This window comes from Sinocyclocheilus rhinocerous, unplaced genomic scaffold (assembly GCF_001515625.1).
Source record: "Sinocyclocheilus rhinocerous isolate Xijiao unplaced genomic scaffold, SAMN03320098_v1.1 scaffold1156, whole genome shotgun sequence".
In the NCBI taxonomy this organism is placed as follows: domain Eukaryota; kingdom Metazoa; phylum Chordata; class Actinopteri; order Cypriniformes; family Cyprinidae; genus Sinocyclocheilus; species Sinocyclocheilus rhinocerous.
Window position 1 is genome coordinate 434217 of NW_015630041.1, and position 27407 is coordinate 461623.

The window sequence follows — 27407 nt, forward strand, 5'->3', positions numbered from 1 at the left end:
GCCATTGCAGACATTAGGTTGATCGAGGAAGAGAAACCGCAAAGCACGGTACGCATAATCTCAGTTAATACTTCTTCACCAAGAGAAGCCATTTTAATCATCTGCTGCACAAACCCCCCCCTCCCTTCACTCTGCCACATGTTGACTTCAGCATCATTAAAGCAGTTTTTATGGTGGCTGGATGACATAGTAATCTAAATAGATTGAAAATTAAATATAAACCATGGGTAGACTTTCTTTTGTTTATTTCATTGCTTCAAGTCCATGTGGAGGAGCAAGAAACATCAGAGTGCTACAGTGCCATCTTTTGGTTCCACCTTTTCACCTCGAATATTCAAAAGGACATTGAACCAAAATGAAAAAATAAAATGACATGGAATATGACAACATTATCTAATACTTTAGAAGTACTAAAGCTTGTCCTGCACTACTTGTAATGATATTTACTTGTAAAGTAAATATCAAAAATTCGATTTGATTGTGATACTTTAATATTTCAATATTCTGAATTGTTCATTTTCATGTTTTACTGTCTGCCACCAATATAATATGATAATAACACAAGACAACAGATGCTTAATATGCAAATGCTAGCCATTGCCAGAAACCATAAAAACAGCCATCATCTGCGTTTTGGGGTTTGCAAAATCGCGTTGCATTGTTAAATGTTCTGCTTCTCAGTCAAGCTCAGAGGAGGACCAAAACAAAACCGTGAGCTTTGAGATCGGTGCCTTTGTTCTTCTCTTTGTGGGCTGTCTCTTTCTCACAAGAACACTTTCCCATCAAAAAAGACGCCAAAGCACTTGAAAAAGGTGGCGAAGAATAAGCAGTTGAGAGGCGAACACGCTCATTATGGTGGGACTTGAGAAAACAGCCCTGGAGAAGTGCTATTTGAAGTGATTATCTGCAATTAAATTCAGCTGATGCATCAACGGCTCGTTGCTGTTAGGTGGCTTGGCAAGGACAGAGCAGAAATTTACAGAAGCTGACGACAAATTGGTCCCTGGACATTTCCTCAACTTTCTTTCAACCCTAACACGTGCACACTGATTTCAAATGGCTAAAAGCGGGACGGTCAGAGAGGCAGTTGGCATGCTGGCATGGCAGGAAGTGAGTAATAGCTAAATAGAGGCCTGGGCTATTTGGCCCTCTGTGGCTTGTGTCTTGCTGTCTGGACTGGAGCAGATGAGCAGCTAAAAGCTCAGAGAGTATGCGTGACCATCTGCCATCTCTGTTTTGCTCTCTGCTTCATAGATTTGGATGGACTCTTTCCCCGTCTCCCTATCTGCTGTCACATACATACGCACAAGAGCAAGACAGAGGTAATAGACTCTCATACCAATGAGTTAATGTTGTGGCATTCTGACAGTTCCAGCTTGTGGCCTGAAATTGACCCCCAGACTCCAGCTATACAGTCTGAAAACCTCCATTTACAACACCACAGGCTGCTATACAGCACCCATCAAACACACAACCAGCCAAAGGCAAAAATGTTGCAAAAAAACTGCGCTTATCAAGAGCAACACTGCCACCTGTCGGTGGGAAATCTACCAGCTGCTGTTAAATGTGATATTTATAGAAGAATCCAACTGTTATTTATTGCCACACAATCAGGGCCAGTTGCACTTCCACAACTTTTGACATGGAACTGCGGAAACTTAAATTTATTACGGGACAATCTCACTGGAGCAACCTGGGGTTAAAGGAGCAACAGATCAAGGAGCACATTAATAGTTGTGGTGTATAAAGGTGAAACAATCCAATTGCTGCTTATGTAAAAGTGTATATTTACAAAAGACTATAGCATTTAGCAATACAGCAAATATTCTTTACTTTTGATCAGAATACACACACACACACACACACAGTGTCAAGAATACATTTCTAAACCCTTTGAAATGATCTGAATTTCTGCATTGATTATTTATAAGATGTGGTCTGATCTTCATCTAAGGACAATCTGACTAAACTAATAATTTTAATAAAGACATTAAGTGATCATTGACAGGGCAGGAAACTTACAATAGTACAAAACACACATTAATCAGACTGAACTTCAAATTCACATGAAAGGAAATAGTGCATCTACCCTGACTAAGTTCCATAGCGTGACAAGTCATGACACACTCCAGTCTTGAACCTACATCCCTGTAGAAGCAATACAGATCCATGTGCTACACCACAGCTCTGACCAGCGGCAGAATATTTATTTGTCTCTTATTAAGTACTTACAGAATACTTGACCTTTTTTCGCTGCACAGTTAATAGGACAAAAGCATTAGATCAAAAATCTGCTATCAGGACAGAAATCTATGTGTGTGTGGCATTGTAGGAGGTTATTTAGTTGACTAACCAGCGATGTCTTCCTCTCTATTTAGCAGCACATGGAGCCACGGTGATGCACAGAGCTAAAGTGATATTGTTTTTCCACCTCACAAGCAGACTACTTCACTGACTGCCACAGTTTACACAGAAGGCTGCTGTTCAGAGAAGAGCAGACTGGATTCACTGCAATCTTTCTCAGATCACTGTGGATGAACAAATTAGTTATAGAGGTAGAATCGATACTGTGCTCTTGCAACTACAGTGGATTCTGCGAGAGAAGCATGCAAGCTGTGAGAGCTTAGTAATATCAAATTATAAAACCGGTTCTCCATTTTGACTGAAGGTATATGGTATATTTTATGGTTTATATGCACATTAAAAAAGTGCCACATACAGGTTTGCGAGTAAATGATGACAGAATTTTTATTTTTAGGTGAACAATCCTGTTAACCCCTACACTTGGTGGGATGTGACATTTAATTTCGTCACCATTTCCTTAAATTAACGTTTGAAAAGAAAATGAAAAAGCATTTTATTCATGTGTGCAAGTTACCAACCCCAAGAATATTGTGGATTTCTTTCCAACGATTAGCCCACTGTTCTGTCAGCTCCTGAACCTGAGGAAAAATAAGCAAGATCCTTTGCATTATTTCTATAAAACAAAATACATATAAATGTGTCTACTGGATTGTGATGGTAAAGCGTAAGTAAATATTAGTGCCACAATCACAAAAATGAATATAAATAAATACAGCCATCTAAAATCTTAGTTGTGGGTCATGCATATTCACATCCAAACATTAGAGGAAGAGCAGCATAATATTAAATTAAAATAGAAACAACAATGCTGCTGCTGACCTCCTCTAACACAAAAGCTTTAATTATCTCCTTAAATCAGCATTCATTATACTTAAACAGCCATGAGATGTGGGCAAATCAAAGAGTGATCTGCTGCAATGCTCGGTTTTACCCAACGTTTAATCACCAGAAGATCTGCTCAAGTAGTCTGGGGATATGCAAAGAAATTGAGACACTTACTCTGGCTTCATCCTGATGAAGCCTCTCCTCCACACTCGACCCTGAAGGCTGTTCAACTGACACCATCTGAAAGAAAGAGGACTGAAGCATTTAAGTCATGTGCCCACTAAGAAACAAAACAAAGGCTGTAAATACATCTTAATGGTGTATAAAACATCTGTACACATATCCAAACCATAAAAGGCTGTGGGCGATGTTAGCTCAAAAAGCATGCATAGACTTCACAGAAGTATGTCATTTGGACCATTTTGACATATTTTCTGTGTATTATGATTTGGGAAGCACTAATCCTTCCGTAGGAAAATTGCTCAAAGGTTGCTTTCATAGCATTTGTCATTAGGGAACTCCCAAAATTGCTTAGGATAAAGAAAAGTGCACAAGAGAATTCACTGATAAATGATAAAAAAAAAAGTTCATACGGAAATCTTGACAAATCTGAGCACAGTTTGAGCCATCATTGAGGTCTTTTCAGAAACTCGAAGAGACATGTGAGAATACTAGGGTCATATTCCTATTCTCACAAGAGAAATAAGAGAAGCTAGAGACTCTATCTCCATCTTATTGCTGTCTAAGAGAAACGGAGATATTAAAGAGATCTCATTTGTGATTTTTTCATTCCTACAAACTAATCCTGGCATACCATATAATACTGATAATATACAAATTGATATTCAGCCTGTGATGTCTGAGGAGGATGAAGTCAAATTTAAATCACCTGATTTCCGCTTTCAGGCGGGCAATCTCAGCTCGCAGCTCTCTGATTATCTTTACATTGCTGTCCTCATTCACAGTGGGCTTGTTTAAAATGTTCTTGGCTCGGCTGGCATAACGAAGCGTGTTCAGAGTTTCGCTATAGTTAATGTCAGCAGGTGAGATGGCTGAAGTGACAAAAAAGATGAAGCAAAATGAACATAATAAAGGTGAGAAATCTTGAATCAGAATATTAAAAAGTAGAACCAGCAGATCAATGTATAAAGGCACAATGAGACAATCTTAAGAGTTAATCTTAATGAAAAAATGTACATTTCAGTCTGCCACTTTTTCTTATGGCCTTTTAGAGTGCTTTTTGAGCCTTTTTTTTTTTTTTGAGCTTGACAGCCCAAATGTAACTTTTGTTGTATGGAAAAGAGCAGCTTGAACTTTCTGCAAAATAACTTTTTATTTTAATTTATTTAATTATTTTAAAATTTTTATGGAAGAAAAAAATAATCCTGCATGTTTGAAGAAACTTGAGGGTGTGTAGAACTATGACACAGTGATACATGTGACTTCTTACATACTAGCTATCATGATGGTTTTGGAGTTCCCTCCGAGACTGTCCTTTAGGAGCCAGGTAAGCACAGAGTCTCGATATGGAACAAGGTTTGCTTCTTTTTCATTCCATCACCAACAGACATATCAGCTGTGACAATAGAAATACAGAAATAACAAAGAATATTCACTGAACAAACAAATCAAAGGTCATGTAATCTTAACCTGATACATATCCTTTGGTAACTTTCTGAAGGTTGTTGGTTTACCTAAAGTAGAGATGACAATGCACAGAGTAACCAAAGATCTATAGATGTTGGTGCCCTCCTTCAGTCGGATGCCAGAGGCCTGTGTGGCATTAGCTCTTTCGCTTCCTGCCAGGTCAACCAGGTGTACTTTACTCACCATCTCACATGGTAACTCTGCATCAAACATAGCCTATAAGGACATATTTTGGTATATGTTATAGTCAGATAATTCTCATTTCAAAATTCAAAGCACCGAACCAAAATGCAATAGGGAAAAGAAACAGGCAAAAAGGAAAGATTGGAAAAGCTTAATGCTGTATGACAGCTGATCCCCTGGAGTGTCTAAAATGATCATGAATACATAAAAATAGCTGGATTTACCGATTTATAACCAACAAGACCTTACACAGTTTAAAATATTAGTCTCATAACATGGAAAAACTGAGAAGACAGACAGAATAAAATAAAGAGATGAAACTGAAAAAAGGCTATGTTTGGATCAGCATACTATCATTATACTCTATTTCTAGTGTGATGGATAAACTGGAAGTAATATCAACCATGATTTTTAGCATCTCTTTCTTAACTCGTTATTTGATCATAGAGTATTTCCAAATGTTAAAACATCTTTAAATAAAAACAGAATAAAAACTTAAAATAACCATTTTTATATCCAAGAAGATTACTGAATCCCACTCAAAACATTTGAAACATTTCTTGTGGAATAATGCCTACTGATTAACTTTTTACTGACTGTATACTGCTGAGTGCAGACTATTTTTAATATAGTACATATTGTGCAATAAGTAGTAATCTAGTATTCTAAACATATCCACCGACACACTATCTAGACTCAAAGGTCATTCCGATATAACTCGTGCATAATAAAATCGCAATGATATCCGTGTATCATTACCCAGACCTCCCCAACATAAACAGAAAATGGAGAAAGCTCACTGGTTAATACAAACAGGGAGATGATAACTTCAAGCTGCGACATCTATCTGCACAAATGCACAAACAGAGAGGCAGATGGCATTCAGCAGAGGGTAAATGCAGTTGCAACCTTGATGAAGCGAATGGTGAAAGTGGCATGGGATCGGCTGCTGACATGGTTCATGCCTGTGCTGGCAGTGGCACGTCTTCTGTTGCCCTCCTGCATCAACTAGCCAACCTCAGTATAGTTCTGCACATGGTGTCTGGAGAGGGCAAGACAACATATATGTGCACATATACAGAACATAAGGGAAATTTAAACAACAGTTTGTACAGTTTGCAACATTTTGATAACGCTGTTTTAGTATTCAGTAAAGTAACATTAAAACATGAGCATGCTGTCAATCATCATGATGTGAGGTGCTGTTTTATAGTCATTTTACCCTCCACATATGGTCCATCTTTAGGATGTTCCCTCACTCTAAGCTACCAGCCTCGTGTCTCTGTGCTCAAAGTAGCTGGAAGCACAAAGCATCAAAGGCAAGAACAAAGCAGTGAAAGTTTGCTCTTGAAACATGACTTTATCTCAGAATGTACAGCAACGACTACTATTTTAGGATATAATGGGATAAAATGTTGTCATCACAAAAACTTCAACACTGACTCCACTAATAAGGCTGGTTTTAAGTGACGCACATTCCAGCAATTTTGCTAAATACCTCTGGTTTAGTTTATATTTTAGTTTAATAGCTTATTTGCTAGCTTATAAAATTTTCTTTGTTTTGACTTAATCATTCGTATAGCAATTGCCTGGAAATCTCAAATCAATTACCTTCCACTGTTTGAATATCACTGTGTAAATAAAATGATTGAAAACTCTGACGTGATGGAACACGGCGACTTGACAAGAAATTAGATGCCACACATTTCCCCTGAATCTGAGTATGCGGCAGTATATCACAACAGAGCTTATTACAGCAATCGTGGGTGAGTGGAAAAAAGTCTCGCCAGTCAGAAAAGAATTAAAATCCCACAAGATGATAAACCTATTTCGGGCTGTCTGCAGAAATGTGAATGTTTAAACAGGCTACTGAAATGAAAGACAGATTGGTCCCTCTTCATCTCCTAATGAAGCTAGATGCAAACTAACAGTGAACTAATTAAAATGTGACAGTCGGAAATCTCGAATGCCTCTTCTGCTAGAACAGTCCCCAGTGAATGAGCACTGTTTAAAGGAGGGAATCCAGGTAGTTAAACTACATCTTGCAGGCATTTAGAAACCACTGTCATAATGCAGGAGAAGTCATTTAGAAAGGGTAAAGAAAGTGAGTCTTTTGTCCATTGATGAGGACAGGTCTCACTCAGGGGTGTGACTAGGCTATTGAACTTTATTCGCTAATATTTTGGTTTTGTTTGAAAGCACTGGGACCTCTTTTTTTGTACTGCAGCAATCCTAATTGCAATAGCAATTGATTTAATATGCAATAACTGTATTTTAAGACCTCATTTATACCACAAGCAAGAGACGTAACTCGAGTCGATGGTTTAATTTTTTTTACAAATGGGCACATTCACATCTAGTCCGCACAAGCAAATAGCTTGTAATGAAATGTGGACTCAAACAGTCCATTTTTTTTTACAACATGCAACACAGCAGATATTTTACAATTGATATTATTTTGTACAATTTTGTTTCTTGTCAATATTGTTGTTAAACAAGGCCTCAGGCATAGCAGCATACATTTTATTTTGGACTTAATAGCTCCATAAGAACTGTTTGACTTTTGCCAAACATACCAACCCTACTGCAGGCAAATTGAACAGGCTTACATTACTGTTCACAAGTTTGGGTCTGTTAGTTGTTTTTTTTTATGTGTGTGTATGTGTGTTTTGTTTTGTTTTATTTTTGTTTTTGGAAAGAAATGAAAAGAAAGAAATACATTTTTATCCATCAAGATATTGTACCAAAAGGGACAGTAAAGACATTTATTATGATATTACAAAATATTTTTATTTCAAGTAAATGCTGCTCTTTTAATCTTTGAATTGAATTATGAAAAAAATTATCACCCCATTATTATATGTATGTATATGTATTATATATATGATATCATTATCATATATTTTTGAGCACCAAATCGTCATATTATAATGATTTCTGACGGATCATGTGACACTGAAAGCTGCTGAAAATTCCATTTTGAAATATAATAAAATAAATAAATAAATAAAAACATATATTGTTTTTACTGTAGTTATGATCAAGCAAATGGGGTCTTGGTGACCATAAAATACTTCTTTCAAATCCTACTGACGTTTGAGCAGTAGCGTATAAAAGTATAAACATGTTCAGAGTATAACTGAACTGGGATAGCCAGGTCACAGTATATCTCTGATGTCTAAAATAACATTTAATAGGTCTAGCCACACCCCTAGTCTCACTGTCTGTCTCTCTCTCATCTAATCTACAGCATGGGCTGTTATCGAGAAGCCACTATGATAACTGCATTAGGTGGAAGCAGACGGAGGCTGTACACTGACATTCCTGATCATCTGGTTGTAATTACACTCCTGCTATCTTACAATGCCCATAAGAAAGGACAAGCTGCCAGAATGGACGCCTCATTTACACACTGCAATCTGCCTGTCCTTCTCCCTAGGATTTTGATGGGATCATCAACCTACAATAAACCACCATGGAGCAAATGATAGGAGCAGACGCTGCCAACTGTGGTCATGTAGGTATAGCTCTCTTGACACGTTTGAATTACTTATGTTACTCACTCTTTTGGCAGTCTACCCGCAGGATGGTTATGCTATTATCTAGACATATCACATTCATACCTGACCTCCATGTGAAATAATGCTTTGTCTTTCTGTAACACTCCACTGATGTGGTGGAACAGCCCCTCACAGATCCGTGGAAGCAGTCCATAATCATCCTGAGAGAGGGAAAACAGAAAATTTGTCGTTAAATGTAGCCAGGTGGTTAAGGAAATGGACCGAAAGATTGCAGGTTCAAACCCCACAAGGGATTACCAATGTGTTATGACCGTTAACAAAAAGATATTTTGCAGAATGTTTCAACAGCTTTTTTCCATACAATGCTGCTTTGGACCCCACTGACTTTCATTGTATAAATAATGAAAAAAAATGGGAGCCATTTTCATAATATCTTCTTTTTAGATCCACAGAAGAAAGAAAGCCATACAGGTCTGGAACGATGTATGGGTGAGTAAATAATGACAGAATTGTCATTTTTGGGGTAAACTATTCATTCAAGCAAGACAAGTTTTAACAAATAAAGTGTCAGCTAAATGTGGTTAAGTTGTATTTTTATTGCAAAAATAAATATTTGAATCATAGCATGGAGTATATTTACTAGCTAATAAATTGTCAATTAACCAAAGAAGCTGCAAAGACAGAGCTAAGCTTGACCAAGGTCAGAAATAATAGACAATGTTAGAATGTACATAAGACATTTTGTATCATTTAAGAAGAACAAGCAAATATGTGACACTGTGCAGTCAAATACTGCTGTAAAAATAACCAGTAAACTCATGAATCTTGCAATTTATGTGTCATTAATGTAACCTAGTCATGTATAGTTTTTCACATTAAGCTGGAATAAGAGAAAGTATTTCTACATAATCATCTTTAAAATAAAATAAATAAACTTACATTTAAAAACAAAATCTAAAAGTATTGCATAACGCACATTTTAGAACAAAGAATGCTTTCCCTTGGTGCTTTTGCCCTTTCAAACATCCACACAATTTAGACGTTTTGATTTCAGCTCTCTCTCTCTCAACTATTTCTTCACTCTGCGCTTTTCACCAGCATTGAATAAATCAGAACTCCATTAGAGTCTGAACACTAGTTTCCCCTCTGATCTGCAATGGCACCTTTTAATTACTACCCAGGACAAAGGGGGGATATCAGACAGAATAGAATGATTATCATCAAAATAAATCTGAATGAGTCTCTCGGATGACAGACCTATGCTGGTTATAATTATGTGTACTTCATATTCTGCCCTTGTCACATTTTCTGATTACTCATGAGAAGCATGCAGTGAAATCAGCAGATCAGCAGTCACTGGGGTTGAGAACCACTATGTGCATCTTCTGAAGAGTAGGAGTGTTTTACTAGCTGTGATTGGTAGGTTTTGAAATTACACTCGAGTAGAAGACTGTAATGAGATGTGAACCTAACCGGGTTGCCCATCATGGTGTAGGACTTTCCTGAGCCTGTCTGGCCATAAGCAAATATGCAGGCATTGTAACCCTCAAAAGCAGCTTGCAGGACATCGGTGCCAAGATCTTTGAAAATCTGAAATGACAGATGACACAAAGAAAATCACTACATGAGCTAAAGAGTTACTTTCTTTAGTACTTACACCTGGAATCTCTATCTGCTGTACAAAAACAATTATTTTTAGTCTTTGATGAGATCTTACTGGAAATGATATTCTAAGGTTTTCAAAGCATGAGTAACAGCTCTGCTAGCCTCCGTACAATAAAAAGGTAAATAAACAAATTAGCAAAATGAGGCATTTATGTTGTCAGTAATTCATGCTTCAACTTGAAATAGATGACACTGAAAACTAAAAAAAAAAGAAACTTGACAATAAACATAAGAACAGCTAGTTCTATGAGTGCTGGAACACTTCTGTAATTCTTATTACTGGGCACATGTACCTTTTCCTGGGGCACAAAGTTTGGACTTGTGCTGTTCATTGAATCATAAGGTAAATCATATGAGAAAGACTGAGAGAGAGACCTGCTCTCTCCAAGTGGTTCTCCAGTCATGCAGTGGCAGTTCTCCAACAAAGCATAAATAATTTTTTTGTAGAATATTATAAAATATTTTACATTTTAGATAGGTATAAACAAATAATAAAGGGTGATTTTTGACCAAGCACTGGTTAATTTCTAACTTTGCCAGCTACTAATGCACATAAACAAAAATCTATTAAATGTCAACTGAATGACCCACTTTCATGCTGAGAACAGAGGTTTTATGTCCATCCACTTGTATAATGACTTTGCTTGAAAGGTCCTTCTCCCTAAGAGAGAGAGAGAGTTAGAGAAATACCATTGTCAAAACAGCAATCCATGATAAAGAAACGTCACAGATTTTTTTTGCATAATAACTATTTTTCAATCAGTAAAAAAACGAACTTGTATAAAGTAAAATAATTTTAACTGAGAGCTGCTCTCCAGTGGAATAGATTCATGAGATTAATTAATAAATACATGAATCTTTCAGCAGTATTTTCAGACGAGTTTAATCGATATTTCGACTTACTAATAGGCTATTAATGCTATTGTGTAGACGCAATTATTTTCCACGTTGTGCCAAATTGCTAGTAAAACAAACCAGCGTTTATAATGCTATCTAATAATAAATCAAGTAGGTAATTTATTCCACTAGTAGCTAGTTGTGTTGATTTTGAGCAGTCGCACTAACCTGGCTCAGCGGACGGACCCGCAACGCGCACAGACGATGCGATTTTAATTTTTCCTTTCTCTTTGGAGTGTTACAAGCTCTTGGTGCATAAAGAAGATCTGTAAAGTTGCAAACACTAAAGTCTCAAAACCAAAGAGATATTCTTTATAAAAGTTAAGAGTTAACCACGCGTAGATAGCTGGCCAATCACAGCACACCTCGCTTTTTCAGAAGGATGAGCTTTGTAAAAATCGACGCGTTTCAAAAAGGCGGGGCATAGAGGAGAAACAATAATGTACAGTATGTGGACAATAATGTGTTTTTTGAACTTTAAACCGCATAAACACATTTCATTACACCAAATACACCAAATAATGTTCTTTTTAGCAGCATCATATGACCCCTTTAATGCTTATATCATAACTAGGCTACAATGTATGCACAGCACTTCCATAAACACCTGTACCTGTAAGCGCTGACAGGTAAAGCCTGCTTTAGTGTTCCGACATGTGTTTTACTAACTAATTTCTTTCCACTTCAACGGGTGTATATATACCAGAGGTAAGAAAATAAACTCTAAGCGAATATATGCATTGCTGGCAAACTTACAAGTCTTGGGTAAAGGTTTATCTCATGAATATTAATCAAGCTGAATATGAACTGCAATGGCGCTCAAAGTCCAATAATTGGCTCATGAATAGCCTACTGTCACGTAGTTTGAAAAACCAATCAATGGCGCAGGATTGGCTTATGAATATTTAGAGACGTTAGAGAGAGCAGGAGTACATGTCGTGCAGTGCACAACGTCGTTGTAATAATTTTATGACTTCTAAATCTAGAAATGCCATAATTTATAATGATTACAGAACCACATGTGAGTGCATACCTGTTTACATGCTTGCACCAGAGCTCAAATCAACTCTGGAGATAACAGAGTGCAATCGTCCGGAGACTGTAGCCTACCATTTTATTTTTCAGAAAAAGGATCCCTTCATTAACCTGTTCACATCTTTGTATTGAGTGTATAAATTTAGTTAGGGTTATTTTTATATTTAAGTAAATAAATATTATTCTGAAAATTGTTTTATTAGCTTTCAATATTGAACGATACTTTTTGCGTTTTGGTGGATTTCAACTGATGATGTTCATGTCCTGTAGATGGCAGTCTTTCTCCGGTTATAAGAAGAAGGCACATTCTTTCATACACCAGCCAAAGCCTGTGATCTAATATACTTACTCTGGCTGGCTAATTTCCTTTACTGTTTATTATATTTCGATAATGTCTCCTACAGCCCTGTACAATGTACACTAATTGCTAAATCTAAAAGAACGGGCCTGGTTTAACTTTATAATTCTATTACTTACTATTTTAGGCAGTGTTAAGTAATACTAAAAGTTAAATACTTCAATAATGCAATAGCAATTAAAAGACACATGACAACTGCAATTTCCTCTCTACCGACTACATGGATGACATCACTGCTACAGGCCCATCTATTCCACTGTGACAATTAAGCAACCATTCCTCATTTCATAGATATGAATATAGCTGTTTATGAAGTTTACACACTAACAAATATTTATTATATTTTTGATGGCTGAAGAATCAATACAATTATTTTTTAAATGCTTAAATAAATAAATAAAACGCTTTTCTGAGGGAAGAAAAGCACACACACACACACATATATATCATTTTTGAATCTGTCTGTAACAGTGATGTTGAGGAGCTGTAGTCATATAGATTGTGGTTTTGTAATATGTGTGTTTGATAGTTATGTGAGTAAGCCTGTGCAGTTTTGTATTCGTAACATCGACTCATGTTTGACAAAGGCCTTGTGGTTTGAGGGACAAGAGCATGTTGGGGATGCTTTGTTCATCCATAGATCTTTCCTTGAGCGATTATTTTGTTCGGCTTTCTTCTTCAATCACCACAGAAGAATAAAAGGGAAGGAAGATCACATGGTGCACAGACTCTCCTTCTGCCTAGTGTCAGACGGAGCAGTTCCTCTATTTTTCGTACCACATCACAGCTGAATGTGTTTCCTCACACCCACTCAAGAGAAGCTCCAGACCATGAATTAGAGTCTGCTGCTTTAGCAAGGCATGATTTAAAAAAAAGTATTGCTAAAGACATACAAATCATCATCATCAAAATCTCATCAAGAGACAGGGCCATCAAGTGAATTCATGGGGCACAGGACTATTTTTATTGATGGGTTCTGTTCCAAACATTTGTGCAAAGACATGTTTTGCAGGCCTGTCTCATCACAAGGCTCAAAAACACATTCTTGATGGTCGGAGGTCCAGAGGTCCTGAGAATAGTCACAGATTGGATCTGTTCTGGTTATGTATGAGGAATGTTTGAACATTTCAAGCTGGATGAGAAAAGATTGGAGACTGACATAAAGTCTGGACTAATTAAGTAGTCTGTAGAGTTAATAACTGGAGACTTGAGACAGTAGGCAGTCCAACGTCTGATTCTTATGACAAAGAAAGCATTTTCACACAGCTTCCCATGTGAAAAAGACCATACTGCCAGTAGTCTCAGCTGAAAATGTATATATAACCTGACACAGAACAGAACGTTCAGAATGTATAATGTTATAGACATTTATTTAAGCAGAAGACTTTTACAGACTGAAGCGAACTGTATAAAGTTATGTTGTCATTTTAAAATTGTACACATGGTGCTATTGCTACTTGAATCTATTATACCTAATAAGACACAGCATCTCGGCTCTATCGATGGAAACCAAAAAATAGCAAACAAAGAAAACAATAAAAATAACTTAACCTTAATCATGGTAAATTAGGTTGGCAAAAGGGGTTCAGCTATTCCTTCTTTACTGTATGAAGTTCTGCCAGAACAAACGAGCTTTGTACCATCAACTCACTTACATCAAGAAACTTAAAGCAACCCATATTTTTCTTCTTTCTTTTTTTTTTGTTTTGACCTTGTAGTTTTGACAGCAAGAGGCAAAAACTGCCGTTCCATAAGTTGAACATGTTTCTGTCTCCAGCCTTATATACACTACTGCACTAATTGAACTGTGGTGTGAATGTTAGCCAACTTAAATATCATTAAGAGAGCAGATGATTAAAGGAAAGTACTTGTTTGCTGGCAAATGTACAACCATCTGGATGCAATACTTTGATGAAAACATAGAAAACCTTCCCTTTATTAAGAGAATGTTAAAATACATGCTTCTGATTGTCCATTTTGTCCATTAGGTCACAACAGTTTTGAAAGTCTTTGGTAGCCAGTAAGCAGATATTGAACATCAGAGAGTGGTGAAATGAAGTGCTATCACTTCCATTGTTTCCAGATATGAAAGTCAACCGCAACCAGTTTTAAAAATGTAGAAATGTTAACACAGTGACTCGTGAAATAAATAAATGTGTGGACATGAAATATTGAATTATTTTATAGTTTTAGCTGTATATTATCCTAAAGCTTCCAGGCCATTACAATAAAACAATAGGCCTAGAAATAACATGAACAAGATGACTGATGTCATTTTCATTACAGTCAGTAAATGATACACAATGTGGTGGCAGTTACAGTATGTCAAGTAGTAGGCAGTTGTGTGTAAACAGGAGAGAGTGGTTCTGCGATGTGACCCATGATAGTGCCAGGGGTTGTGAACGATCTGGTCCCAGTTGCAACAAACCCCTTAAGCCAAGACCCTTCATTATAATTATAAACAAATTACCACAAAGGATAAGTCTAAGTCTAAAGAATGAGGATAATCTGACTGCTAGATAAGGTGGCAATTTCATATGAATATGTGCGGAAATGTATGATTTTTAGAAAAAAATGTGTGAAGGTCCACCACTAAACTTAACTCTCAGTGGGGTGTGAGCAGGTCATACGAAAACAAATTAATGAGATTGTACGAATTCATACCACCAATTTTCTGAAGCGTAAAAAACGAATTGCCATAAGAGTGCGTTGTTGATTTAAACTACATTGTTCATTATTAGATGGTATAGCATCGTCATTTTTTTAAGTCAGTAAAACTGTAATATTTAGACTGTTTCTGAAGGCCTTGTCAATGAAGCATAGAGTTGAATGGCAAACAAGTCTATAACACTGATATGTTAAGGGTAATCATCCGAGCAAAGACAATTATCTCAGCATCAATAAACGCCATATCACAGAACAAAGACACAGCCAGAATGAAATCCATCACAATACACTGTAGAAAGAAATAATAAGGACAGCACAAGGAATGCATTTGCTTTTGCGCTGACAGGCCAGAGGCTTGTAGCTCAAAAAGGTGTGTAATGTATCACAGAATTAGTTTTATGATTAAATCTGAATTGAAAGGTGGTAAATGTCTGGATGATAGATTAATTTGACAGAAATAAAACAATCAAGCAGCTCACTTGCTCACTCTCTCATTCTCCCTCTCTGTCTCTCTCTCAGTCTAGCAATGTCTTTCTTTGATATACATGGCATTAACTTGTATTTAAATGAACAAGAAACCTATATGTGGACTGATGGGATACCAAATTGTAAAGGGATATCACAACTGAAAAAGTTTATTTATTATTTATTATTATTATTTTAAGATTACGGTGTTGCAATCCACACTTTGAGACACACTCTTCAATCCGCCACAATGCATTGATTGTTGTTTTTAATATATTTCATTTATGAAAGGCTTTTTAATATGAAACCCCTTGAGCAGGGGCGTAGCCATCATTTCAGAAGTGAGGGGGACAGAAATGTTACATATATATATATATATATATATATACAATTACATTTTAAAATATATTCAAATAGAAAAGTTATTTTAAATAGCCTAGCAAAGATATTTCAAAATGTTACTGTTTTGCTGTACTTTGGATCAAATAAATGCAGGCTTGGTGAACAGAAGAGACTTCTTTAAAAAACATAAAAAATCTTACTTTTCAAAAACTTTTGACTGGTAGTGCATAAGCAACTTTAATTTTTCTCTAATTTCTAGCTTTTAATTGGCTTAGAAATCAGATAACTGCTGGACAATAACCAATAATAACGATTTGTTTATATACTACAAACACTTTTTTTTTATCAATGAGTGTTTAGCGCTCCGCGATGTTAATCTCGTCTTAATCTGGGTCCGAATAAAACATCAGATCATGCACAGACTATACTGTCTCTTTGAATTTAAATCTATATTTATTCACACCAGCTCTTGAAAACCTCTATGCGAACACACTTGCCCGAAAAAGTGCGGGGGACGAATTTACGTGATATTAAAAGTGTGGGGGGGGGGGCACGTCCCCCGCGTCCCCCGCGTCCCCCGCATAATCTACGCCCCTGCCCTTGAGTCTCGTGGATGTTGTGTTTCTGCTATCCCTCCAAAGAGCACCAAAGGGAGTAAAAATATATAACCTTGAAGCAACTTCTTTGCTGGCATTTTTTTTTTTTTTTGATTTATAAAAACATCAGTTTTGTCAAACAGTGGAGTCATCTGTACTTGACTTCAGTCGGAGGACATGTTTGTGTAAGCGTATAGTCCCAAGAGGAGTGTTCTCAATTCCACTGCCAATGCTGGTTTACTTGACATTGCAGTAAGACCATCTGTTTGGCATAAATAACACCAAACTGTGCTCATAAATCCTCACATATCAGATATGTAGAGGTCCATGTTATCTGCCGATCTGTTCTGTCTTCTATTAATCTTTCTTTATGTTCTGATTAGGGGTGGGACAAAAATATGCAACGATATGGCAATATATAGTTGTCCTTCTTCATGTGATACGAGAATCAATATGCTGGTGCCAAATATCGATATTTTAATTAATAAAATGAGACTCTCTAAATAGATTTACCTGCTTCCAGCGTTGCTACTTCATGACTCCTCAAGGTGGCGCTCAACACAGGAATGAGGGAAACGTGATCATAAGTTAACTAGCCTAAGAAAAAGAGGTTCCCTATTGAGCGTTCACTCTACATTATGAGAATCGCATGTGGGAACTCCTCCCCTTCCCCGAAATCTTGAAGTTTTAGCATAACGCCAGTTCAATAAACTGGCCAATTGACACTCATCTATGCAAATCGCATGCAAATACTGACAGGCTTGGCGAACAGTATAAATGTGGCGAGAGCTGTAATTGCGTCAGAATCTTCTCCTTCACTTCACTGACTTAGTCAAGTGGAATTACCCTGAAGAAAAAAATAAAAGTAAACTTCCTACTGTGGGATTTGCGCGGGCCCCATTAGCCCGGTGGATACCCATTATGCACTGTGTCGCCTGCCTGGGCCTGGCCCACGCTGAGGCAGCCTTTGCTGCGCTGACCTGCCAGTCCGTATCCTACGAGCAAGGAGAGACCTAGCTCGTGGCTTGACGGGGACGAGGCCCACTGCCACCTGCGAGCCGCTGGTGAACCCCCCCCCTCCCTCGCCAACGTCCCCTTCCCCAGCCCTCTTCGTGGACAACTGTTTCGACACACCTGTGTCGGAGCTGGATCTCCCCGACACCGAGGGCCCTGCGGACCTACATGGGGAGCTCGTCAGGGTCTTTGCCAAGGTGGTAAAGGAGCTCGACCTGAGCTGGGAGGCTCTGGATGAACCTGCCAGGAGTAAGCTCGACTCCTGGTATTTCCATTCAGGCCACCGCCAAGCTGCATCAAGTAGGAAGATGCTGTTCTTCTCAGACGTGCATGAGCACGTGGTGGAGTCGTGGTTTGCACCCCAATCGGTGTGTCGATGCTCCTACGCAGTCTCTGTTCTCACACATGGATGGGGCAGAAGCCCTACGGGTATGTGCACATGCCCCCCTTTTTAAGAGACCATCGCCACACACTTCTTCGGCCATGCTGGGAGCGGATCTCAGTCTGCCATTCAAGCCCTGCAGACTAAGGCCCAATACCAATTCTATTTTATACCCCTTCCCCTACCCCTCCGCCTACCCCTTCCCCTTGTCCCTTGAAGTGTCAAGGGGTAGGGGTGAAAATATTCCCCTAAGAATTGGGACACCACTACTATATGTCACACATCATCATACGTCGTCTAGCTCCTACAATACGCACATCTATACTGGTGTGCTGGTGTGCATTATAGCCTTTAATTACCGTTCTATATTAATGTACTGCTTACTGACACACACACACACACACATCAGATATTACGCAGCTCACACATCCAAGAGCAAAGAAACTTGTCAACGCTGCCCCACGACTTTTATTAATATTTTCCAGCAACGAGAGGATAAAATCGCTGTTTTTGAAGTAAACTCACTCTAAAAAGAGAAACGCACAGACATTATTACTTTTTATTAAAATCTTTATTAATGCCAAAAATGCTTACATTTATGTGTCTTTTTGTTCGCTCGGGCAGCCATGTTGCCGCTGAAGCCGGTTTACACTGAGATAATTCATACCCCTTTGTTTGTAGTGTGGTCCCGAAAAATCTTCGTTTGAAGGGTTATCTGGCCCTTCCCCTACCCCTACCCCTCCAACCAAAAGCGTATTGAGACACTTCTACTCCTTCACATGAACGCGCGAAAGGGGAAGGGCTAAGGGGTGGAATTGGGATTGGACCTAACTGTCCACCTGGCTGATAAGGCCTACTGACAAGCTACACAAAATCGCATTCAAAATCGCAGGCGATTCATTGCCGATTTTGAACGCAATTTTGTGTAGCTTGTCAGTGAACTACAGCTCTGTGTAGTAAATGCCGCTCCATCTGAAAGCATGTGCTGGAGATTTACTACTAATCACCAGAAGCGGCTTTACTGACGAGATGCGCATGAAAATCGCATTAGATTTTTTGCACAGCCCTAATTAAATGATATTTAATTAATAATAAAAAAATAGAATGATACTTTTAAAAAATGAGATTAAAATTAGGTACTAAAATTAAGTAGGTGGCAGCAAGCCACTGTCTTAATGACTGAGTCGTTGACTCATTTATTAAATCGATTCGTTCAAAACGGCTGATTCATTCAGGAACAAAGTAAGAAACTGTTTTTTTTTAATGAATGGGTAAGTGAATCACTGACACATTCTAAAAAAGCTAAATCCATTCAGTAAGGAAACACTGCTGTGTGCAGAGATGCACAACATGGCTTTGTTTAGAACCATTTTTGCAAAATAAAGCAAAAAGACAATATTTTCTCTACAAATGAAATCACTTAATATTATCTTCTTGTTTATTAAATTTTGTTGCCCTGACACTTAGTAAAGTGCCCAGATAGCATGTAGTAATCGGCCCGAGCTCTGCCAATCTAACCGGAACTGGCCCGAGTGTATTTTGCTCTCTGGGTCTGCCACAGACTATGCTAAATGCTATCCAGTCTGTTTATATAATAGGTCTAAATGCGTGTGGTGTGTGTCCTAGAAAGTCTGCGCATATAATACCATGATTAAAAATCTATAGGCTATTTGTTGCTATACAGTAACAATAATCTAAGTTTAGCAGATGGTGAGATCGGTATTATGAATTTATAGGCTACAGTAGATGCCTGAAGCAGCTGGATTTAGCTGTTTAAGTGCTGGTTTAATAGAATTGATTTTAATGCGCATGAAAACTCAATCTAGATGAGCACAAGTTATGGTAATAAAAAGGCTTCAGCCCCTTTAGCCCACCCCTAGCGCCGCCCCTGTTAACTAGTCTAAGGTTTTTAATGGGATGGTGGACAGTGTGAGTAAAATAATAATCGACAAAGAGTATGTGATATGCAAGAACTGCATTATTTAAATGTGCTTTAAAGCCTGGCCGGTTAAACATTTCATTCGCGTGCTGTTCTAACATGCGCTTTTTCTGAGCGCGTACACCTGAAGCGCACACACTGAACGCAAAAGAAGATATTTTGGGTAACCAAATAGTTTCTGGTCCACACTGACTTTGATAGTATGAAAAAAAATATATGTAAGTGAGTCACTGGGGACCAGCAACTGTTTGCTTACCTACATTCTTCAAAATAACTTTTATGTTTAACAGAAGAAAGAAACTCATTCAGGTTTAAAACAACTTGAGAGTGAGTAAATGATGACAGAATTTTCATTTTTGCTGAATTTTTCAGCAGTTTTGACTTGAATGAAGAGAGAGCACCTGCGCTTTTCACAGGCATTTTTGTTTGATGAGTTGATGCGTTGATGAGACGCAGTGCATGGCTCTGCCGCTGGGGGCCGCTGCTGCAGTCACACGGTCACATGTGTTACTGAACCAGGAAGTGTTTTGATGTGACGCGAGCACATGCGCCGCTTATTATCACATCATATCACAATCATGCAGCAGACACACAACTACACTCATAATTCAGTGCAATCTGCATGTGTGTGTTATCAGTAGAGATGCTGAGCCATGCGTATGATTGTGGAGACGTGCGCTCTGCACCTGAAGTCTTCACTCGAGTGAGTTTTGCAATCTTTATTTCATCTGTATTTAGGACTGAAATTGTCAGTTGTTGATGCATGTAAAAAGAGCATTAACGGAATTTTTATGCGAATAGTTAGTTACTTGGTTAATTATGTTTCTTAAAGCATGTTTCTGATCTGAGTATTACTTTTCAAAGTGAGAGATGTAAAGGGATGCATTAAAATACAAGGAATCTGTAATTGTTGTAACTGTCAAAATGTGTCAATATTAATAATTTGAGCTAGATATAATTGCCTTTACATGTAAGTTGAATTCTGAAGTTATAATAACTCACTCTCTTTACGGTGAATTCTGAAGGTATGATAACTCACTTTAACATGACACTCGCTTTCTTTCTTGGCTTTCAGGACTTGGAGAAATGTTTCGGAGTTATGAGTGAATGATGGGTCAAAATGCAAGTTACACTGAATACGGGTCATGGAAAATCTAGAAAACTCGACAGATTGCAAGGAGACTGTGTCTCCACTAAACAATTCAGGGTCTTTACTGAACAGCACCGTCTCCCGTCGTGATGGCGAAGCTATGGGGTTTGTGCTGGTGCATGCAGGTGAAATTTTGTCCCTTAGTAAATGATGAAAAAACACTTTACCATAATCCATTTCTGCATAAACGTGTTTTGGAACAGATTTAGTTGATTGAGTAATGGTCTAATTTAAAGTGCCCCTATTATGCCATTTTTATGGTTCCTAATATTGTTTTTGGAGTCTCCTACAATAGGATTACATGCATGCAAGGTCAAAAAACGCTTTCGTTTTCTCAAAATATGCATTTAATATCACCTCATTTTCCAGCGATTCTCAAACGATTCGTGCGAAGCAGTTAAAAGATTCAGTCTCTCTAAACCCCTCCTTTCCGTGAGCCTGCTCTGCTCTGATTAGTCAGATGGCCTAGTCTGTTGTGATTGGTCTACGGCGTGTAGCGCGTGTCGGAAACGATACGCCTATTTCAACAGTTCTGTATTTTGAACGCTCTATAGAAAGTATAAAGGTCTATTATTTATCATACTTACAGGTTGTGATTCAGTGGAGCAGCTGGTCCAAATAAACAGGATACTGATCCATCTTTCAACAGCAAGGGTTTTGTGAATCCGTTGAACTCCCCGAGATTAGAGAAGCAGTCGTCAGTAGAATGACGTGTTTGTGGGCGGGGTCAAGTTCGCGGCCGGCCAACATGTAGAACATAGGTGCGCATTATGCAAATGTGTTACCCCGTGACGTGTAGCCGTCACGGAAGTGGGATTCGAATTACTAATGACTTGTTTCAGCTGTTCAGAGTCGATTCTTTATTTTGGGAGACAATAACTTTATTTATCGTGCACTTTCAGCTTTACAACTTTGCAGATCGTTTATATTCACATACAGCTACTTTACACACTGCATGAAAGGCAATATTGGAAATGGCATAATAGGGGCAGTTTAAGTTGATTGATTGATTCATGTTTTAAATATGAAGATTTCCTTAGGTCACTGAAAAATAAAATCATGTAATTGTTTACTCACCCGCATGTCATTCCAAACCAGTTTGTAGTTATGTTTGGGACACAAGAATTGCATATAACAACACTTTACAATGTTTATCAAGCATTAAAAGGGACCAAAATATATTGAATAAGTACAATGAAAGTCCATATGACTTGTGCCCTGTATTTCAATTCTTCTGAAGCCATACAAAAGCCTAACAGGCTGTAATTTAAGTTCTTATTTGCTGATAATTTCCCCATCTGCTTCTGCTCTCAAATGTCATTCTTCATTCTGCATATTCAACAACATACATGAGAAACATTGGCCTTTGACATTAAGGACGTCAATCCTGATGAATGAAATTTGAGAGCTTTGAATATTTTCTGTCAATAACGGCCTTAAATTTCAGACCTATTGTATAGCTTCTGAAGACTTGAAGTATAAGTCTACATGTATGGTACTTTTTTCTGGTGTTTTTGTACTTTCTACAACTTGACATATGGTTACTACAATGAACTGTCATCGTATGAAAAATAACAGAAAAATAACAAATGTGTGTATATATATATATATATATATATATATATATATAAATAATGACACTAAACTTTTCTGGCAAACTTTTTTAATCTTTAAAGGGAAATTTCCATTCATGGATCATAAAGACATTTCATTTATGAAACTCACTTTAACTGTAAGAAAATGGCTTATAAAAAGGTTTTCGTAAGACAAGCAAAAACTGCAGACTCATTGTAAGAAACTAACTGAATGCATCTATTTTATTTTTGATGATATTTACCTCCTCAGGGGCAGGGTATCATTCAGAATCCAAAGCCAAGGAATACAAACATGTGTGCAAGAGAGCTTGCCAGAGAGTGAGTTGCATGTGATTCTTCATTCATAACTTAAGATTCTTCTGCTGTCAACTGTAACCTTTGGATAGCTCTGTCAGAGGTCACATAGACAAGACGTCAATTCAATTATATAATCAGTTTTCATTCCCAGCTCAGTTTGCAAGTTGTTTTGGTGTGAATTATGTAATGTTTTTGAACCTAAGATTGATTCTTTTTTGCAGACTGTTCTTTCATTGCCAGAATACAAAAATACAAAAAGATATGCTAACAAAATTGTAATAGCTGTAATGCATAGGTTGGCAAGTTGCAATGCAGTGCTTTTCCCTATCCAAATTGCTGTGTAAAGGATGAAAAGAAGGGATCAGACTCGAGTAAAACACCTGTGCCAGGGAATTTGAGTTATGTGTTGATAACATGACACCAGCAGCAGCCCGAGCTGCTGCCCAGCTTAATATACCGTTCCACGCTGTCTGCTTGAGGCTTGTCAAGTGGAAAACACTGCAGCTTTATTTTCTTTTTAAGCTCTTTGTATTGGATTATCACATTTTTTTTTTCAGTTTTGTCTAGATTATTTTAGTGTATCTTTTCTGCATAAAGATCCTGAATCCTAAGTAGAACAAAAATAAACACTGAATGCACATTGAGTTTTTTTTACGCATTGGCAGAAGTGGGGTTGCTGTCATCAGTTGTGATTTAATGTGTTTCAGGCTGTGCACAGGCTCAGAGCTGGAGGAATGGCGCTGGAGGCCGTGACAGCAGCTCTTATCGAGCTAGAGGTGATAGTGGATCACAACAACCACACACCAACTCTGGTTATGACTGCATAGAGACTCTCAGAAAGAAAATATATAGAAAACATATCAGATATTAATGGGATGGCAAGGAAGTCAAATTCAACAGTCTACAAAAAATAGTTTTAATATTTTGAATTAGCTTTTATTTTTATATTTTCACTTTTTAAATTTGAGCTTAGTTTTAATGATTTTATGTCCTTTTGTAATTTTTTGTATTCTCTGTATAGCTTTATTTTCATTTCTGTATGAGTCATTTTAGTTCTTCAACCCCCCCAAAAAAAAAAACCACACACATATATATATATATATATATTAAGACTATTCTTTAACACCAATTTTTTGTTTCTCTTTTTGTTGAGCTCACAGAAATTTGTCTTTAAGGTTGATGCTTATTTACAGGACTCCCCGTTCACCAATGCGGGTACCGGTTCCAACCTGAACCTCTCCGGTGAGATTGAGTGTGATGCCAGCATCATGGATGGGAAGTCCTTAAACTACGGAGCTGTTGGAGCCCTGAGTGGTGAGTGCTCTTAGAAATTTTGGCGAAGATGGTTGGAGCCTTTTATCATGTGGTGAAGGTGCTATTCGAATTTCAGGCAAAACAAATAAAGGCCAACTTCTACCCTCCCTCAGTGTTTTATGAGAATGTGGCTAAATGCATTTTGTGCATGCAAAAATACAAAAATGCAAGGCTAAAAGACAGGTTGTCTTTTATTTTTTACTTTAGATGATAAATGTACTGCAGTGAACTCCAGTGAACTGCATTATCCTTCATCAGAAGTGCATGAAAAAGCCAAATGGTTTCTTATACTGTATTCAAAGCTGTCTTGAGTAAAAGTGATACTAATGCTGCACTTTCTATCAGGAATCAAGAACCCAGTGCTGGTAGCCAGAAGACTATTAAGTGAAACTCAGAAGGGGAAGCTTTCAGCTGGCAGGATCCCTCCCTGGTGAGCCAAGCTCTCTGATGTTGGCTTTCTAGCTATCAGCTTAGACATATCAACCCTCTACGCACACCTTGGCAATATAATCGCCATTGGCTAGTAAATTTTTTTGTTTACTCACCAGACTGATATACTATTTTACACACACACACACACACACACACACACACACACACACACACCATACTGGCGAGTAAAATCTAAGAATTTATTAGCCAATGGCTAATGTTAGACATTATTTAGTTGCCCAGAGTAAGATTTAGTCGCATTTGCGAGTGATTTACTCGCAATGTAGAGGGTTGCATATAGATGGACTGACATACTATATTGATGCCTAAGGGGAAAAACATTTGTAAAACAAGTAACATCTCAATTGCAGTATACACAGAATACACTATTATACATGAATGTAATGCAGCAAAACTGAACAAACTTAGTGCATGACAAACATTCTGGCATTCTGACAAATGTTGCAAGTGTATTCTGTTAGCTATAGGAAATAAGTCACATCTCTACTTTGTCAGTTTTTTAGTGGGCAAAGGAGCAGAACAGTGGGCCATCAGCCATGGTATTCCGGCATGCCCTACAGAGAAGATGACCACCAGTGAGTATCAGACCACCCAGAATCCCCTTTCAGCTGCTGCTGCATGCTTGACTGCAGTGTTTTTTTTATTAGATTTCTGTGCATTAATAAAGATCAGGACACATCTTTGGATATTGGTCAAAGAAATCCCATTATTTCACATTATTTGGGGAAACAGGAGATTGTTAAAACATATTACAACGCTCAAACATTTTCAGTAAATTTCTCTTTTAAGAAGCACATTAGAAGCAGTTTTAAGGTGAAATGACAAGATTCCCTCCACTCTGTTTTGATCTGTAAGGAGTAACTGGCATCCAGGTTTTTTAATAAAAGAGCTTGATGTTTATTCTCTCATATAATGTAATGAGATCTACAGTGGAGTTTCAACCTGTTACACAACACTTTCACACTGATTATTATTTGTGCTTCCTCTGTTACTGTAATCAGTTTTAATTCACACTAATATTATTCTCAATTATATTATTATATTATTATACAAGAAATGCGTTCATACTGAGGAGTTTTTTTTTGTGCTAGTGAGATATTTCTTAGTGTGTGTGACTTGTTTTTTTTCTGCTAGTGTCACATAATGCCAAAGATGAAAGCGGAGGAAGTTGACATCGCTGTTTTTAAGCAGATGCTAAATATGGATAAAATGTTATTGTTACAAAGTATTTCCAGTTATTGCATGAAACGTTCGATGACACTGGTTGCATGGTGTATTTGGATGAACAGAACCATCTCAAGGATGAAAAATGATTTAGATGCACACTGGAAGTGGAATTTGTTTTATAATGATGTAGAATACTTGACAAACATTGACGTTTAAGATTGTTCTGTTTTAAAATCTCCAGCATTTATATTGTTTTAAATAATTGTATTACTTAATTTTACGTATTACAATTCTGCATTTTATTCAGCCTAAATTATAGCCTTATGTGTGCTATCTGTTTTGGTTTTGTGTTAATTTTATTCTTGAAAGTCTACAATTGTTCAGCATTGAAATTGTTACTGGCTGCAATGATGTAATTGTGAAATTTGAATGCTAAAATGTGATTTGTCTTATTTCAAGCACTAGTTTGCATAACTGAATTGATTTTTTGGTCCCACTTTATATTAAGTGGCCTTAACTACTATGTACTTACATCAAAAATAAGTACAATGTACAGTCATGGCCAAAAGGTTTTGGCAGTGACATAAATTTTGTGTTTTGCTAAGTTTGCAGCTTCAGCTGTTGTGGTGTTCATTCACATTGTTTCTAGATTATTGTGTAGAGTGATCAGATGCATTTTAAATAATTGCTAAAAGCTTCATTGGCCAAAAAATGAACTTTTCACAAAAAAAAACGAATTTCACTGTTTTTTGATCCTGACACAAAATGACCAGCTAACATTAATTGACTAATCATATCAGCAGCACATGTGAAAGTGTGAATGAGTACTAGTCAGGGGAAATCACTATCATACTAAATAGATTGTAAGAGCAGACTGATTGCTATAAAAGGAGAGAAGAAGCGCTTCCTATCATTGTATCCTCCTGAGGAGTCAGCTACGGAATCGTGTCACCACCAGTGCAGAGCTTGCTCAGGAATGGCAGAAGGTTTGTGTGAGAGCATCTGCACATACAGTGAGGCCAAGACTTTTGTTTGGCCCAGAAGCTAATATCCAGCATGCCAGAGCGAATTGCAGAGGTAATGAAGAACAAGGGTCAACACTGTAAATATTGCCAATAAAAGCCTTTAAAACATATGATATGCTTATCATTGTTTTTCAGTATACCATAGAAACATGTGGAAAAATGATCTACAAATACTGAAGCAGCAAACTTGGCAAAACAAAAACTTTGGCCATGACTGTTCTTATTGTGTTCATATTGTATTGCAAAACACTTTTGCTGCTATTGAGGTGGGATACGGGTAAGGTTAGGGACAGGTTTGGTGGTATGTGTAGGTTTAAGGGTGGGTTAAGGTGTAAGGGATGGGTCAACAGTGTAATTACAGATGTAATTACATGCAGGCATTTTTAAAATATAAGTACAATGTAAAAACACAAAACATTAGGCCTATTTATGCATCTGTAACTGCAGTTTAAACGCATCCATGTCCCCTCTGAGATACATAAACTGTGTAAATACATCTAAATGCT

The 27407-nt window shown here is 37.5% G+C and overlaps 1 protein-coding gene and 1 pseudogene across 1 annotated transcript in view; one reads left to right on the plus strand and one right to left on the minus strand.

The window, feature by feature from the left end:
• LOC107739886 (uncharacterized) overlaps positions 1 to 17854 on the minus strand; it is a 39339-nt pseudogene extending 21485 nt beyond the window's left edge.
• A 2599-nt stretch (positions 17855 to 20453) lies between these two features.
• LOC107739887 (threonine aspartase 1-like) overlaps positions 20454 to 27407 on the plus strand; it is a 33907-nt gene continuing 26953 nt past the window's right edge. The window contains exons 1-7 of the mRNA XM_016552133.1: positions 20454 to 20603; positions 20976 to 21175; positions 22896 to 22963; positions 23650 to 23718; positions 24136 to 24256; positions 24602 to 24686; positions 25205 to 25284. Coding sequence (XP_016407619.1) covers positions 21046 to 21175; positions 22896 to 22963; positions 23650 to 23718; positions 24136 to 24256; positions 24602 to 24686; positions 25205 to 25284 — 553 coding nt within the window. The 5' untranslated portion in view covers positions 20454 to 20603; positions 20976 to 21045. The remainder of the gene's footprint in view (positions 20604 to 20975; positions 21176 to 22895; positions 22964 to 23649; positions 23719 to 24135; positions 24257 to 24601; positions 24687 to 25204; positions 25285 to 27407) is intronic.